The 16222-nt window shown below is 42.6% G+C and overlaps 1 protein-coding gene across 1 annotated transcript in view; it reads left to right on the top strand.

The window, feature by feature from the left end:
- EIF2B1 (eukaryotic translation initiation factor 2B subunit alpha) overlaps nt 1–16222 on the top strand; it is a 31553-nt gene that overhangs the window by 4237 nt on the left and 11094 nt on the right. The window contains exons 2-4 of the mRNA XM_069215011.1: nt 6107–6208; nt 7505–7641; nt 7730–7846. Coding sequence (XP_069071112.1) covers nt 6107–6208; nt 7505–7641; nt 7730–7846 — 356 coding nt within the window. The remainder of the gene's footprint in view (nt 1–6106; nt 6209–7504; nt 7642–7729; nt 7847–16222) is intronic.

The following is a 16222-nucleotide window of genomic DNA, read 5'->3' as shown; positions in this document are numbered from 1 at the left end:
ATATACAGCATGTTAGCTTTGATCATGCAGTGGCCATGTTATAAGTACCTAATTTATAGACTCATCTGCCAACTTACCATGTTGTCCCACCCTGGACAGCAGACATATTTGTGTTTCACTACATCACGAAACATCAAAAGGCAATCTATATTCACCATGCAACACACTACCACTCTTGTACCCTGGCAAGACATTAACTGAGGAAAGATGCCTTGATATATAATTAAAATACTAGTGATGATCTTGTCAATCCACTGGCACTTTTATCAAGCTAGTTCTACTTTGTTGTGTGCTCTATTGTCAATCGCTTTATGTACTCTGCAACTGTCCATCTCTTAAATCAGAATGCAAAACCTTTCTTTTGTAAACGGCACTGTCAGTATGTAACTGTTTTTATGTAAAGTGTTCGTATACCTGTTTCGGTCTGCATAGCCCTATATTAAACCGCACAAATAAATAGATAAATGCGACACATTAACTTCAATGAGGACTTTCTTGCATGTTGTATAAGGAGTTTTCATTATCTCTGAGGTCCACCTAGAGCTATCATAAAGGCCTGCGGCGTATTTAAGGTTCTCATTCATTGCTTTGGTACGTTGCCACTCATAATTCACTGGTACTTCGTTTGTTAATAACAGGAGGGTGAAAAGTGAAGTGACCCAGTAGGATTTAAACTCTTGACCATTAGTTAAGTAGTCTATTTAGCCACCAGACCTTGACTTACATGGGATAATTTTTGTCTGGTCTCCAAATATCGTGCTTTCTGTCCAAAAGGCTAAGGGGTTGGGTTTTAGGTGCAGGTCTGTAGTGGTGCACACGTGTTTATTTTCATATCCACTGTTGATGCAATGTTCATCGGTTCTTCCTAGAGGGCATCAGTGGGAGCTGGAAGCTTTGGCTGTCGCCAGTGGGGATGGTCTGTTGTGCAGGAGGCCAAAGGAGATGGTGGCCAAGTTTGTCCCATGCAAGGGCAGAGGCGCTTGGCATGAGAAGGACACATGGATGAGCAGTTTGATGGGTTGTGGTAGTATGTGTGTGTTTGATGGATTCTGGAAGGGCAAGGAGGGGTTCTTTCATGGACTTGGTTACAGCAACTCCAGGGTCACTGAAAATGCCAAGGAAGATCTTGCAGTGGCTGGTAGATGATGATGAAATTAGAAATTTCAGGGGACTATGTTAAAGCTAATTTCTGGAGGCCGTTAGATTGGTTGTAGGTACAATTCTGGCTGCACAAAGCAGGAATTGTTGTGTGAAACATTGAAAGTTTTTTTTGATGGATGTTGATGAAGCCTGTAGATCAATGAAGATTTGTGGATGATGCCAATGCCAACCCATTCTGACAGTTTATGTGCTAGATTCAGTAATCTGAAACCAGTGTGAGAAGGATGTCCATGGGGGCAGGAGAGATCCAAGTCTTGGTGAGTTACAAAGCTCAGAACATGAGTCTCAAACTGGACACTCATGAGGTGCCAGTAGCTTACAGACTATGTAGCTTGCACATGGTAACCACCGCGTCTCCTTCTACACTCCTCCGCGCACCCTACGCTCGACCGGACAAGCCCTGGCAGCCGTACCCCGCATCCGCAAAGCCACCGCCGGAGGCAGATCTTTCTCTTTCCTGGCAGCGAAGACCTGGAACTCTCTTCCCAGCCACCTTCGCGCCATACAGGACGACCTCTCCTTCAGGAGGCAGCTCAAGACCTGGCTCTTCGAGCACTGACCCCCCCCCTCCCCCCAGCGCCTTGAGACCCTTACGGGTGAGTAGCGCGCTTTATAAATGCAATTGATTGATTGATACTTGCCTGTCAGTTGAGTTTAGAATATGCAATATTTGTTCTGTTAAAGCCGCACCAGCTCTGTGAAGCTGGTGAAGTTCACATTTCAGGCCCATGCAGCCCATCCCCCTTGTGAAAAATTGTCAGCCCTACATGTCTTCATTCATAACAGCAGGTTGCCACTCAGTCTGTGTTGTAAATAAAGAAGCTAATTTCAAAGCTTTCATTTTTGCAGGAACATTGTGCGTCTGTTCTCAGTGCTAGAGGCTGAATTTCTCTCTGTCCATCTCTACTTTTTCTCCTTCCCTCTTCTCTCTCATCTTTTTCCTTTCCTGCTCTCTTTTCTCTATTTCATCTGTCCTTTCATCTTTCTCACTTGCTTCTCCCCACCTTCCTTTTCTCCTTTCCTTTTCTTCTCTCCTTTATTTCCTGCTCACCTGTTTACTTCTTTTTTTATCATTTCTTTCTTTCCTTTGCTTTGATTTTGCTTTTCTCTCCTTATCCCCATTTTCTCTCTTTCTTCTATACTTTCCTTCTTACATTCTCTCCTTTACATCTCTCCTTTTACTCTGGTCCCTTTCCTCCTGTCCTTTTATCCCTCCTTTCTCTCCTAATTTCTGTCTTCTCTTTTTTCATCTTTCTCATGTAATTCTCCTGCTTTTCTCATTTTCTTCCCACTTTCTGTTTCTTCATATCTTCACCTCTTACCTCCATTCTCTTTTTGCCTTTCCTTCTTTACTGCTCACAATTAGTTTTTAGGTCAAGCATGTTTGTAATATTGTTGCAGTAGGCCTGCTAGCCCTGAAATTGTGCAATGCATTTTGCCCTCTAGGGGCTAAATATATGGGTACAGTGCTTTACTTGCTGTCATTTTCTTTTTGTGTGGTTATGCCCTCTAGGGGCTAACTATATATTTACATGACCATGTTTCTTACAAATGCTATTTTCATTGTGATGTCTAAGCATTACAGTCATATCAACATTCTATGATATTCGTGGCACAGAAACTTGCCCCATAATGCTTTGCAGGGCATTTCTGTTTGCAGAACATTTTTGCTCATAACTCAGCCTGTGGCGGTCGTAGGACATTGGGACCACCTTCAAAACATTGAACACAATGTGCTCTTTCTGTCTACATCATCATGTTAGTGGGGACTCCAAAATAATAACCCCGTTTCACCATTCATTATCTTTTTAAGCTCTCACATGCCTAAAAGTTTTGTTTTACAACTGGTAGAAGTTATGTCTGTTTGTAATACCATTGCGATAGGCCTGCTAGTCTTGAAAATGAAGAACGCACTCTGCCCTCCAAGGGCTACATATATGGTTACACTGCATTACTCTCTCCCACTCTTGTTTCATGTGGTTATGCTCTCTAAGGGCGGACTGTATGGTTACATGACCATGTTTCTTCCAAATGCTATTTTTATTGTGGTGTCCTCTATGGGCTGTTCTGAGCATTGCAGTCAACATACCATAATATTCGCGGCACAAAAACTCGCCCCATAATGCTTTGCAGAGCTTTACTTTTACAGAACATTTTTGCTCATAACTCAGCCTGTCGTGGTCATAGGACAGTGGGACCACCTTCAAAACGCTCTTTCTGTCTACATCATCTCTAGGTCCCCACCCTAGGTTAGTAGGGACCCCTAAATAATAACCTCTCCCACCATTTAGTGTCTTTTAAGCTTCCTCATAGCTAGAACTTTTGTTTTACAGCTGGGATAAGTTTTGTTTTAAAGGCCTTATTTGTAGTAGTATTGCAGTAGGCCTGTTAGCCCTAAAAACGCCCTTTAGGGGCTAAGTAAATGTTTACACTGCATTCATTTCTCCTGTTTTTTCATGGGGTTATGCCGTCTAGGGGCTAACAATATGGTTACTTGACCTTGTTCCTTACAAATTACATTTTTGTTATGGTGCCCTCTAGAGGCTGTTTTGAGCATTACAATGTAATACCAGAAGTTTATTACTGATAAAAGTTTATATGATAATTGTATATGTTTTAATAATCTCTCCTTGTTACAGTTATGACCATGATTCAGGCCAACTTAACAATCTTATTGCACAATGACTGTTTGAACACTCTTGATTTGTTTGGGTGACCCTTCTTTTTTATTTCTCCTCTGTGGCTGTCTTGTGTCTATTTTTGGAGAATTGTGTTAGCCAGCCAGCAACTCTGATGGTGGGGTGGTGAGAGTGGTATTCTATTGAAATTAGCATGGCAGATTTAAATCAGGATGCTAAATGGCAACATTTTTATTTTTTGCTGCAGCTAGAGGAAGAAGGTAAATGGAAGTTATATGCAGGGCCACTGGAATGATATGGCAGGAAAAGACACATTTATGAGGCATGGTTGACCAATTTACGTGGCAAGAAAAGTCCTGTTATGAATTTACATTGCCAATAGCTCTAACTCAAGCAAATGCGAGACCTATTACATTGCAAATGTTCGTCTTTCATTCTTGCCTTTGCTTCTCTCCTCCTTTCACCTCTCATTTTATCCTCTACTACGTCTTTTGCTATGTCTGTTGTTTCTCGTCCTTTTCTCCTTCCTTTACTCTTTTCATTCCTTTCTTTTCTTTTTCTTTAGTTTTTTTGTTCTTTTCCTACTGTTTGTCTAGTCCTTGTCTACCCTTTCACTTCTCCTTCCTTTTTGTCTGTTCCTTTTGGTCACTACTTCTCTCCCCCTTTTCACTTTGTTTTTTTTTAACTCCTTTCTTTGATTCCTTCCTTCATCCCTTGTTTCCTTCTTTTGCTTAGGAGAGCTTAGCTTCTTAAAGTAATCATTTTGTGCATTATTTTGTGTTGAATGATTGTCTGTCATGTACACCCATGAACACTGGGGTGGCTGTAGAGATATGTTTGCTTATTAAGAGCTGTGATGTCTGCCTATACTTCGCAAAATGTATGCTTGCTAGATTTCCTAGTTATGGTATATGTAAATGCCGAAAAACTCACTCTCTGATTTGCTTGTCTGTTTAAATCAACCCATGAAATTCATGGCAATTAGCCTTATAGTGGAGGCACAAGCTCTTAAAGGAAGAGAAGTGTCATCACACACATACTGCATGACTAAGAGACCAACATTCCCTGTGAGGCACTCACATCTCAGCTTCAAAGCCGGACTGACCGTACCAGGCGTTTCCCTGGAAGGCTGGAAGGGTTGGGGGCCGCTTTTGTTGCTGTGGATCCGGTTTTGTAGCTGTGCAGCAGTTTTGAAAGCACTGCAGAGTTCCTTGTGTATCCAACAGTTTTCAGGCAACAGTAAAAGTGCCATGATAACTCTGATTATGCTTTCCAAGACCAAGCACGATTAAAAGATGTCTACCAGTATGTATGACATGCACATCTTACACATTGCAGTTCCCTTTGTTTTATTTAACATTTTCTGTACACCGATTTACACACATATGATCTATTGTCTCTGTATTTGTGTGTGATGTAAAGTGCTCCAACACCCTACACTGGTAAGAGAGGTGCTATAAAAACAAACGAAATACTTGTGAGAGAGGGGCCATGGAGAAATTAGAGGCACTGAGAGGGTGATGGTGGGGGAGTCATTCAGGAGCTCCAGTAAAGGTTGTTCTATCCTGTGCACTGAGAGGTCATCATTTACTACGCTTTAAAAACTAATGCAATTGAGTATCGAATGAAAAATGTATTGTAGAATGTACCGTTTTTGCCTTTTTTCCACAATTTTTCTTGGTGGGGAGTACCCCGCAACCTCACCGTAGTAGTTCGGCTCCCTCACTGTGCACCCTATGGAGGCTGGGCTGACACAATGTGCCTGGGCTGCTTTGGGTTCCCAGTTCGGCCCTGCTCAGCTGTGATTCATAAACAAAAGAAAAGGAACGGAACTAATTATTGGGGACCAATCACAAACCGTCTTGAAACAGTCCTTGCTCCGTTAATGCTGTGTGCCAACTGCAGCAGAACAGGGTTGTCTGGGGCAGCAATGCAGTTGCTTGGTTTTATGTTTTCTTCTTTCATCCACATATCAGGCTGTAGCTCATCATGGTCTCATCGGAAGTTGCTCTCACTTTAACAAACGTTAGACACCCCCCTCCCCACCCCAAGTCCTGTACTGATAAGATTGTTGACATTTTTCAATAATAAAACAACGCTGCTTTAAATATTCCGCATTCTGCGGCACCATTGCCGTCCACATCCCTATTTTGTTTTTCGTATTTTATGGGTTTGGAAACATTTTGCACTAATGTTATAGTTATAAGGAGCCTTTTAATTTTGTCAAGTCATATTTGGATAACTGCACTGGCAAACTGAATACAATGAAAAAACCTAACCTTATCTCTTTCTCCTTTTTTTTATAGAAATAATCGAGTATTTTAAAACTCAGATGGCCGATGGCACAGGTGTGGCCTCTGCTGTGGCCGCAATCCGTTCATTGCTGGAGTTTTTGAAGAGAGACGAAGGTAAGTAAACAACTTGTGTCAAGCGAAATTCACTGATGCCAAGTAATCCTAGACTGTTTGTCACGCCTTCTGTCAGTCCTGGCTTTTTAGACTTTGCTTATTGGGACTTGTTGTGTGGGACTTATAATGAGCTCTCAAGTTCAGCCATTTCAAGTTTTTACTTTGCATTTTGTTTTTGCAAAGACGCTCTTTAGTTGCAGTGGGATAAAGTTGAATTATGAGTACCAGAATTAAAAAAAAAAAAAATAATATCTGGACTGGATTTGCTATTGATGCATGAGCTTGGAAAATGTTCATTTTATTACAATGAGGAAGGCAAAACATCATCTCTTAGAATGCAAAATGCTGCTGACCTAAAAGCCAGGGCAGTCAGAATTGACAAAAAGCCTCTTGGCTGCAGTGCTTTTTTATTTTAAAATACTGTCTTTTTGGTTGGTTACAGAAGTGATGCAAGGAGTACCCAAATAAGCAGTTTTATGCGTCTGTTACCAGCGGCCCTAAAATTCCTTTATTTATTGTGTATGCTGTGTTCTAACAAGAGACAGAAGAGTGAAACTGATTAGGCCCAAAGATCTGTGCATTGCAAAATAATGCTTTCAATATTACTTTATGTATTTCAAGGGTGATATACAGGCTTAGTTCCTCGCAAAGCATTAACTGTCGAAGAGGAAACCGTTGTTTGTACACGAGTTGTCCTTGTTGACAATTTGCAGATTGTGACAGGACTTGGAGCCAGTAAATGGCACAGACAGTAACAACACAAGATGGTGGCACCATTGCACCTGAAACATGCCAACAGCACAAGCAGCTCAATAAAGAACTCCGTTTATTGGAAACTTGATGGTTTACTTAATTTTCATACTTTCTCACTTGTGTGCGCACTTCACACATCCACAGTCAATGTTTTTTGGATAGCCAATATACGTTTGAAAAAAAATTGTAATGGACATCAGCATGATTTTATTTTGACCCCTCTTCACCGAATAAACTGCTACTTCACTTTGTATCATCTACAGAGGCATGTTGTGTTTAGGCTTCTTTGGTTCATTCTTATTTAGCTAGTGCATGATATTTTGATATGGTAAAGAAACTGACATGGTTTTATTTTGAATCTGTTTCACTGGCAGACTTGCTGCAGCATTTTGGAGTGCCATATTGTGTATGGGCTTTCTGATTCATCACTAACCATGGTATTTTTTGGATGGCCAGAGGAATTGCTATCTGATTTAACCATTGGTCAGCTTACTTATGTATTATACTGATTAATGTAAAAGTTATTTTTTTGCGGTTTTACAGGGGAAACGATTAAAGGCTTGCGGGAGAACCTTACTGAGGCCATTCAGACTCTGACAGGAGTGGACTCCTCCGTTGCTGTGTCCTCAGGAGGAGAACTTTTCCTGAGATTCATCAGTCTGACCTCTTTGGAAGACTCTGTGAGTTTCCTGTGTCTGTCTTAATTTTTACTGATTCATTCCTGGCTTTCAGTAGCAAAAAACATTTTTTTTAAACTTGATTCTGCAGGATTACTCGAAGTGTAAAAAGATTATGATTGAGCGAGGGGAACTTTTCCTCTCAAGGATATCGCTGTCTAGAACAAAGATCGCCGAGCTGTGCCACACATTTATAAAAGATGGAGCAGTAAGTTTATTTTGACTGTATACTCACATTTTTTTCTGTGCCTTCTCCCAAGTCTCCAATCTTTAAATTTTGATGTTAATATATTTAGAGTTGTCTGTTGATCCTTAGTAGGCTTGACATGCTGCTCATAGTAATGTAGAGAACAGGTTGAAAAGTATACATTGTAAGGGTAATCACATCGTATTAATGTAGAATTAATTTGTACATCATGGAACTTGCAGTACCTCAGCTCGAAGGTCTCATAATTTCTGTGGCATTCAGACGCCCTGCTGGGGAGATATTAGAGAATTGACTGAAGTGAATTGCTTTTCAAAAACTGATTCTTCTAAAACTGAGGCATAATGAGTTCCAAAGTTATGAAATAGTGGAACCCCAATGTCCTCAAAGCTGTTAGACACCCACCTACGAGACATGAAAATAAAACGGACCAGGATGCAAGTAGTTCTACCATGTGGAGTGCAAACGTCTGTGTGTCTCGGAAAGTTTACTTATAAATATAGTTTGGGAAAGGTCGGAGCTGCACATATATTGGCTATCAGAACAGCTATTCATACTGCAGCTGGCTAGAACAGATGCTGGCAGCTGGTGCAAAACTGCCCCCCACCCCCGAAAAGTAACCACAGCAGACTATAACCATATGTTTTTTTAATACAAACATTTCTTTAATTTCTTTAATTTGTGTGACATAGCCTGCCTACAGGAAACATGGTCCACACTCGATTTTCCTATAAGAGGATTCTGAGAGTTTTCCACTCCTGCAAATAAGAATCAGAAAAAGGCCACAAGATTTGGGGGATGGGGCTTGCTATTCTGTTAGCTACAAATATTGCGTTTAGCACTAACATTTTGGATTTTGGCTTTCCATGGGTCAGAGCGTTTAATTCAAATTTACTCATCTCTAACAGCTTGCTTTGTAATATTTTTATGGTAGGCCAGCCATTACAGTAATAAAAAAAGAATCTGTAGCTGATGAGCGTCCGTATATACTTGAAAAACTGAAAGCTGAGTATTGTGACACTCAAATTATTAGAACTGGGATTTCAGTATTAGGTTGTTCTGGGAAGAGGGAAATTTAGAGTGTTTCCATGTGGATAAACTGTAAAAACTGTAAACTTTGCACTTTTATAGCACACTACTCACCCGTTAGGGTCTCAAGGCGCTGTACACATACCGCTGTGGAACCCCTCCTGGTTTTTCCCTGTGAGGCGCCCACTCCTGGACAGCCCCAGGGTGAAGACAGGCATCCAAGCGCTGTGAGGGCCGTTGTGGAGATTAAGCAAGCTATTGCCCAGAGTTACAGAGTGGGACCCATTAATTAGATTAGGCACCGAGGGGAGAATTATCTGGTCCAAGGGAATTGAGCCCGAGACCCACCAAGGTGGGGAATTGAACCCTGGTCCCGGGCCAGATCTCTGCATCAGGGTCTGCCGCTCTAACCATTGTGCCATACTTCTCCACTAGCCATTTGGGGTATTCCATATAGGAGAAAACCACCATAAACGAAGGAGAAACAGGGAAAATGATTACTTAATCACCTACTGAAAATGGGGATTGGCACACTTAATTGGCAATTTATAAATGTTATTAAAGACACGGAGGCGAGTATTATGCTTCTCTTACTTGCTTTATTTTCAATAGCAGCAGTAAAGAAACTACAATTCCCATGAGGCTAAGGGTAACAGTAAGCCAATGGGAACAAAAAAACGGATCGTGTAAAGTACCAATAGGGACTAGGCACTTAATATAATCACCATACTTGACTGCGACCAGCCCTCTTTCTTGATGCGAGAAGGCTAGACAGTGTGAGAAAACAAAGGAAAAATAGCTAAAACAATGGCAACGGCCAACAGTAAAGAACAAAGTTCTTGAAAACAGTTCATCCAGGACTGGTAGAGAGGAGGAATCCGACACTCAGGCAGTGACCGATGGTGGCATGGAGATGAAACGCTGGACAAAGTTGCTGGAGGTTGAATTCTCGTCTGACATTCAAGATGAGTTTTGAGGTTGAGAAGATGAAGGGAGGGAAAGAGAATCGACAAAACAAATGTTATAGAGAATCTGTGGTGGGATAATACCTGCCTCCGTGTCTTTAATAAAATTAAAACGTTCTGTCATAAATTACTAGGAAAATCTACATTTTATGGCAAGACCGGAGGATCATATTATGCTTGTTTAAAGCATGCTAATTATTACGGATGTTGCTGTATGAACCGGTTTACAATAAAACGTTCTAAAGACACTGTTATTAGACCGATCTCAGAATGTCCTCTAGTCTAGAACCCACCCAAAAGGCTTTGGAAGCCATAGCTCCTCGAGTGGAATGAGTGCCAAAAATAGAGGGGTCTTTACCCGCCAGGGACATTATCCAACTGACCAATCTGGCTAAAGTAGCTGCAGAAACATGTTTGTGAGGTTTGCAAAAAGAAATAAGGAGTTGGGAACAGGAGGACGTTCTGAGATTGGCTGTGCGACTTTCATAAGTCTTGAGACATTGGCCTACACACAATTTAGGTTGGTTGGGAAAATACAGATAAAACACTGAACGTAAATTAGTTTTGGTACGTTTGTTGATGAAAAACAAAACTCCTGTAGGGGAAAATTGGCGAGAGCAAATATCCAAGGCTCTCACACCTGAAAAGGCGCTTGATAGAAACTAAGCAGAGTAACATAGTGAGTTTAGCTGAAAGCATTTTTAATGATAGGTTAGTATGATCTTGCCAGGAAAGAAACAGATTCAAAACATTAACATCCCATAACTTTGAGTACTTGGGTAAAGGAAGAAAAGAAAACTTTAGTCCCTTCAAAAGACGACAGAGCAGGGGATGTTCTCCCACGGGCTTTCTGTTGACATAAGCATGTTGCATGGAAATAGCTGATCTATACAGGTTGATTGTTCTGAATCCACGTTGACCCCCGACCTCTGTATCCTCTGTCTCGTTGGGGGTAGAACTGGGGCCTGAAAGATTGTGTTCCATATGAGGAGTTGAAGGAGCCTCTGAGTCCTTCAGACTGAAAGGAACGCCCGGTAGAGCGGTTCCTGCCTGTATCGGCCCTTGCAAAAACCCGTTGGTTAAAAACTTTTTTAATGGATTGCTGGGCTTTATCGATGGGGGCAAAGGTAGAGACGAATTTGCCTAGGTCTTTGATGAACTAATCTCCGAAAAGGAGTCGTCCGCCTTGATACCTGGATCCATGGAAGCCAGATTAGCCAGTTTGGGGTCCAATTTGAGCAATAAACCTTTTCTCCTTCCGTGAGTAATGGTGGCATTTGCATTGCCTAGGAGACAGAAGGCCATAGGAAAAGTTCCATAGGATCAATGTCTGAGTTTTCCGCCCTGGCCGATTCTGCCATATCAAAAATACGTGCCAATGGGCCTACCAGGTCTAAGAGTTTAACTTGACAATTCGACTCCTTTACGGGGATCCTTGCCGAATTTTGAGAAGAAGGTAAGTAGGGGTTGATCTATGTAAGGGGTAGAGGTAATGTTGGAACAGAGGGAAGGTCTAGGGCATTCAGATCTTAATTTGGCCCTTCAGTGTTTGTCTAGGGGAAGTTTTAGCCTGGACGCAGTGTAGTCTCCTACGTGGGAAGAAGGGAACCACTCTGTGGAGTTGTGGTGGTGAAGGAGGGAGGGATCAAACATGGGATTACCATCTGAGTCTAAAATCACTTTGGCTGCGAAAGGGTTCAACAAAAAGTTAACTCTAGGTTTTTTTGGAGGAGGGGAGGACTGGGTTTGGGAACCCCATATATCTGAATCATCATCCATATCCTCTATGTCACCCATATCAGAGATATGTGAAATTACAATCTTTTTTTGTGCGCTTAAAATATGCTTAGATTTGGAAGTACACCTTTTTTGAGATACCTGCGAATTCCCCTGCTTAAAAGGAGGCCTGGGAGGAGACTCGTCCTCAACCTGGAGTGAAGAAACTTCACCAGTCAAAGCAGTGCCATCAGTGGTGACTTTAACAGGGGTTATTTGGGCTGACAAATTCTTAGATTTACGTTTTCTGCTATCCCCCGCAGAATGGGCCAGTAAGGATTTGGGACCATACTTTGAACCGAGGATTCAATGTTTTTGGTCATTTTTCCCATGGAAACAGAAATGGCTTTATATATCATCATTATTTGAATGCCCAGGAGAATTAATGCTATGCATTGTGAGGGAAAAACTAGCTGGAAATTATGTCAGGCCAGGAAAGGGTTAATTCTGAGAGAAAAACGACAGCGAAAGAGAGAACATGCCCTTGAGGGTGTGACCGGAGTTGCAGGAAGGAGGAGTTCAACAAACTGAGTCTCCGACCGTCCGGAGGCACTGGAGAGCAGGCTAATGCGGAACGACAAGGCAGAAAGGCAGCGGAGTCACTAAACGGTGAGGAACGGGTCGGACGCGGAAAACGGACGTTGCGACCGTTCCGACCGCTGAACTGAGGAAGGAGCGCGAGCGGCGTTCCTTTGAGGCGCGAGATGCGAGGGTGGGGGGAGCGCCGAGTATCAAAGGAAAAAATCAGCAAAGGGGAAAGAAATAAAGTTCGCGCACACTACAGAAACAGCGTATAACAATAATAACACTATTAGAAATGTATAAAATATAAGAAAGATAAATGACACAACACTTATCTTGACTGCGAGCAGAAAGAAAGAGGGCTGGTCGCAGTCAAGTATGGTGATTATATTATGTGCCTAGTCCCTATTGGTGCTTTACACAATACGTTTTTTGTTCCCATTGGCTTACTGTTACCCTTAGCCTCATGGGAATTGTGGTTTCTTGATTGCTGCTATTGAAAATAAAGCAAGTAAGAGAAGCATAATATGAGCCTCCGGTCTTGCCATAAAATTAAAAAGGGTAAACTGGAATGGGGCTAAGCAACACCAGATGAGGAAGTGATTTTTTTCCTACAGTCTGTTTTGGATGATAATGACTGACTGTGAGCTGCAGGTACACTCTGCCTCTTCACCCCCCACACTCCCTACACGTAGGAGGCCCGTTGGTACAACTGAGGGTGGGACTCGCTTAGATGAGAATGCTACAAGGTTTCTTCTCAAGTTGAAACATGGCAGGTCTCAAGGCTAAACAATTGGTAGGTAAGTGTTGTTACCCAGTTTGATGTAGTCTTGCTGCAGGAGAATTGGCCGCTAGAATACTTTACCCTGGATGGATATGAAGCTTTTGTTATGCCGGCTCGTCCCTCTCATGGTTCACGGGGCCGAGGAGGTCTTGCTACCTTGTTTCGTATCAATAAGTTTTTTAAGGGTAATTCCTGTTCTGGTAAGGCACCATGGGATCCAAATAATATGGTTTATTGTCTCCAAGTAATTTCACTTTTATGTAGTGAATTTTTACAACGCTCTTTGTGAGTTAGGATGTCAGATCAAAACCCTTTTTTAGCGCACTGTCAGTTCTTGAGGCAAGGTCCCTTTCCATATCTAAATCCTTTAACGTGTTCCTGGAAGGGGGGGTGCCAGAGCATTGAACAAGCCAAATGACTCAGCCAACAAGCAGGTAAGTCATTTGGCTTGTCTGATGCTCTAGCGAGGAGGGTGGATTCTGTTGGCCAACGACCAACTTTCATTGGCTGGGGTGGGGATTAGTCATCGACTATGTCTTTGTTAGAGCCCTCAAAAGTAAAATGAGATTTGGTGTGGTCCATGAAACCTCTTTAGTGACCACAACCCTATTCAGGTTAATCTGGCCATTACAGGGGGTGGTTGTGTGGATTCTTTGCCAGCTCTAAAGTAACTGGCAACAAAAGATCAGGACTGCAGAGTCAAATGGCATTAGATCCCTATACCAGCCCTGTTGGATGCCACTGTTACCTCTAACTTTTTATTGATTACAGGCCTCTCCGGTTGCTAATTATTTCTGTGAATTCCATTATGCTAGAGTCGTCTGGCCATAGCACCCCCACACCCCCCTAGGAGGGGATGGTTTGATAAAAACTATAGAGTTACTAATAGACAACTTCATGACGCCCTCAATGCCTTCCCCAGAGTACCGAAGGCTATTTCTTCAGCCAGAGCCATGTATTAGAAAGCATTTAGGGCCAGGAAGTTGTCTCTGAAGGGGGGGGTTAGGAGCGCTTTATATTTACCTGTCATACTAGGGACTCCAAAGACTTCTGGGAAGTGGTCAATGGCAAACAGGCTACCCTCAGCCCCAATGATGGTATTTGTTCCACCATTACCCCTTTACAGTGGTTGGCACATTTCACCAAATTATATGCTCTTGTGAACAGCAGTGGTTTGTTTTATCTTGCGCCAGTTCCTGTGCTTGTTCCCAGTATTTCGTTTGAGGTTGAGGAAGTCCATCTAGCTATTTCAGCCAGTCCCTCCAATAAGGCACCTGGGTCAGATAGTGTCCCAATGGACCTTTATAAGGTGGATATTATACTTTAAGCTCTGATCCTAACTAACATCTTCAGTGCCATCTCATTAGCAAATATTTCCAGCTCATGAAAGTCGGCAATAATAGTTCCCATCTTTAAAAAGGGCAGTAGACAGGACCGGGCATGTTATAGGCCTATTTCCTTATTGGACTCCATGGTGAAAATCCTTGGCTGGGTTATCCTGCAACGCATAGAGGACTGGATGCAAATTAATAAAATTTTATGCCCAGTGCTGTATGGGTTCAGGGAAGGGAGAGGCACAATGGAGCAATGCTTGAACCTGAACCTCTCAATTGGTAAATATGTGGTTACCAAGAAGTCGGGGCGCTTTAGTTGGCATTTATGGATCTGAGTTGTGCTTTCAACGGGGTTAACCAGTCCAAATTATGGGCTATACTGCCCCCTCCCCCCCTGGTTTGCCTCAGCAACTGGTGGACTTTCTGGAGAACCTGTGTGTGTCTTAGATGTGGGCAGGGAGGAGAATGCACAGATCTTTCAGTATTCCCAGGGGGTTCGGCAGGGTTGTGTAATAGTGCCATTTTGTTTCTTCTTTATATCAATGGACTCAGTTCCTTTCTGGCAGAGAATGGGAGAGACATGCCTAGGGTTAAACTGTCTCCTGCACCATCCCTATTATATGCTGATGATGCGGTCCTTCTGTCCTGCACCCCTAATGCGCTCAAGTGCTTGGTGGATTTATTTGTGGAGTTCATGAACAACCTGGACCTGATTACAAACATTGGAAAGACTCACTATATGTATGTGGGAAGGGTCCTGTCAGGCCACGACCTATTACCATTAGGGGAAGTTCATAGTGAGGGTGGCTGCCTTTCCCTAACTAGGGGTCACTTTAGAGCATCTCAATACATGGGCTGCCTGTCTTGAGAACCAATGTGCAGAGTTCAATCAATCTTGTGGCTCCCTTTTTAAATTTGCCTCTACGGTGGGCAGTAAACCCATTGAGCCACTTTTACAAATTTATAAAATGAAGTGCTAACCTGGGCAGCTGTATGGGGCTGCAGTATGGGGGTACAGCAATTGCTTTGGAATTCAACGGTAGGAGAATCATTTATGCAGGAGGTTGCTAGGTTTTGGACCTACTGCTGCTACTCATTTTGTGCATGAAGAGCTTTGCCCGGACTAGGCCGAGGACCATGCTGATGTTGCCCTACTGCTTCTCTGGGTTGTTGTATGGTGTGGTGAGTTTACTGCATTTAAAAGGGATGTGATTGAGGATTGCCTGGGCTGTGATAATGGCCAAGGACCTCCGTGGCTCCCACATGTGAAGAGTGTGGCTGAGGCTTCAGGCATGCCGGAAATGTTTTTCACCCTGCGCTTGCTTAGCAAAGGGGATCATAAAAGAGCTAAGGAACTTCTTTTTTCCTATGCTAGGGGGAGAAGAGAGAAAATGATTTGGGGTAGGTCAACCTTGTCAGCATTCCAGCTCCTGAAAACTGTGTGTGACCTGGAACCTTATCTCATCTGGGTTAGATGGCCCTGGGAAAGATCGCTCCTTACGAGTTTCTGCCTGGGCTTCATTTGCGCATTTCTTTGCTTTACGCCTGTTCTGTACGGAGCATCTTTCATAAAGGTATGCTCTTGCGACTGTTGCTCCCTCCAGACCTTGGCACACCTGGTCCTCTTTTGTGAGTTGTATGATCTTCCCCGACATAGGTATCTGTTACCTATTTTTAAGGCAAGGAATTTTCATCAATACAGACCAGCACTTCTCCATCTGCAATCGTTGGATGACTAGTTTGTGGCCTCTGCGGTATGTTTTTTATGCTATTTATTGCTTGATGTTTGTGCTTTTTTATGCTGGTTTTATTCTTTTATGATTTTATATTTAGAATTGAAAAAAGACTAATCAATCAAATCAGTCAAGTGGCACTATAAGCAGGGCACCCCTCACAGTTATCCCTGGGAAGAAGCTAATGTAGATGGAACTTCTACAAGTGTGACTAAATGGTCAGCTATTGTCGTGGA

This window comes from Pleurodeles waltl, chromosome 11, assembly GCF_031143425.1.
Source record: "Pleurodeles waltl isolate 20211129_DDA chromosome 11, aPleWal1.hap1.20221129, whole genome shotgun sequence".
Classification (NCBI taxonomy): domain Eukaryota; kingdom Metazoa; phylum Chordata; class Amphibia; order Caudata; family Salamandridae; genus Pleurodeles; species Pleurodeles waltl.
The sequence above is the reverse complement of the archived record's forward strand: the minus strand, read 5'-3'. Positions and strand labels throughout refer to the sequence as shown.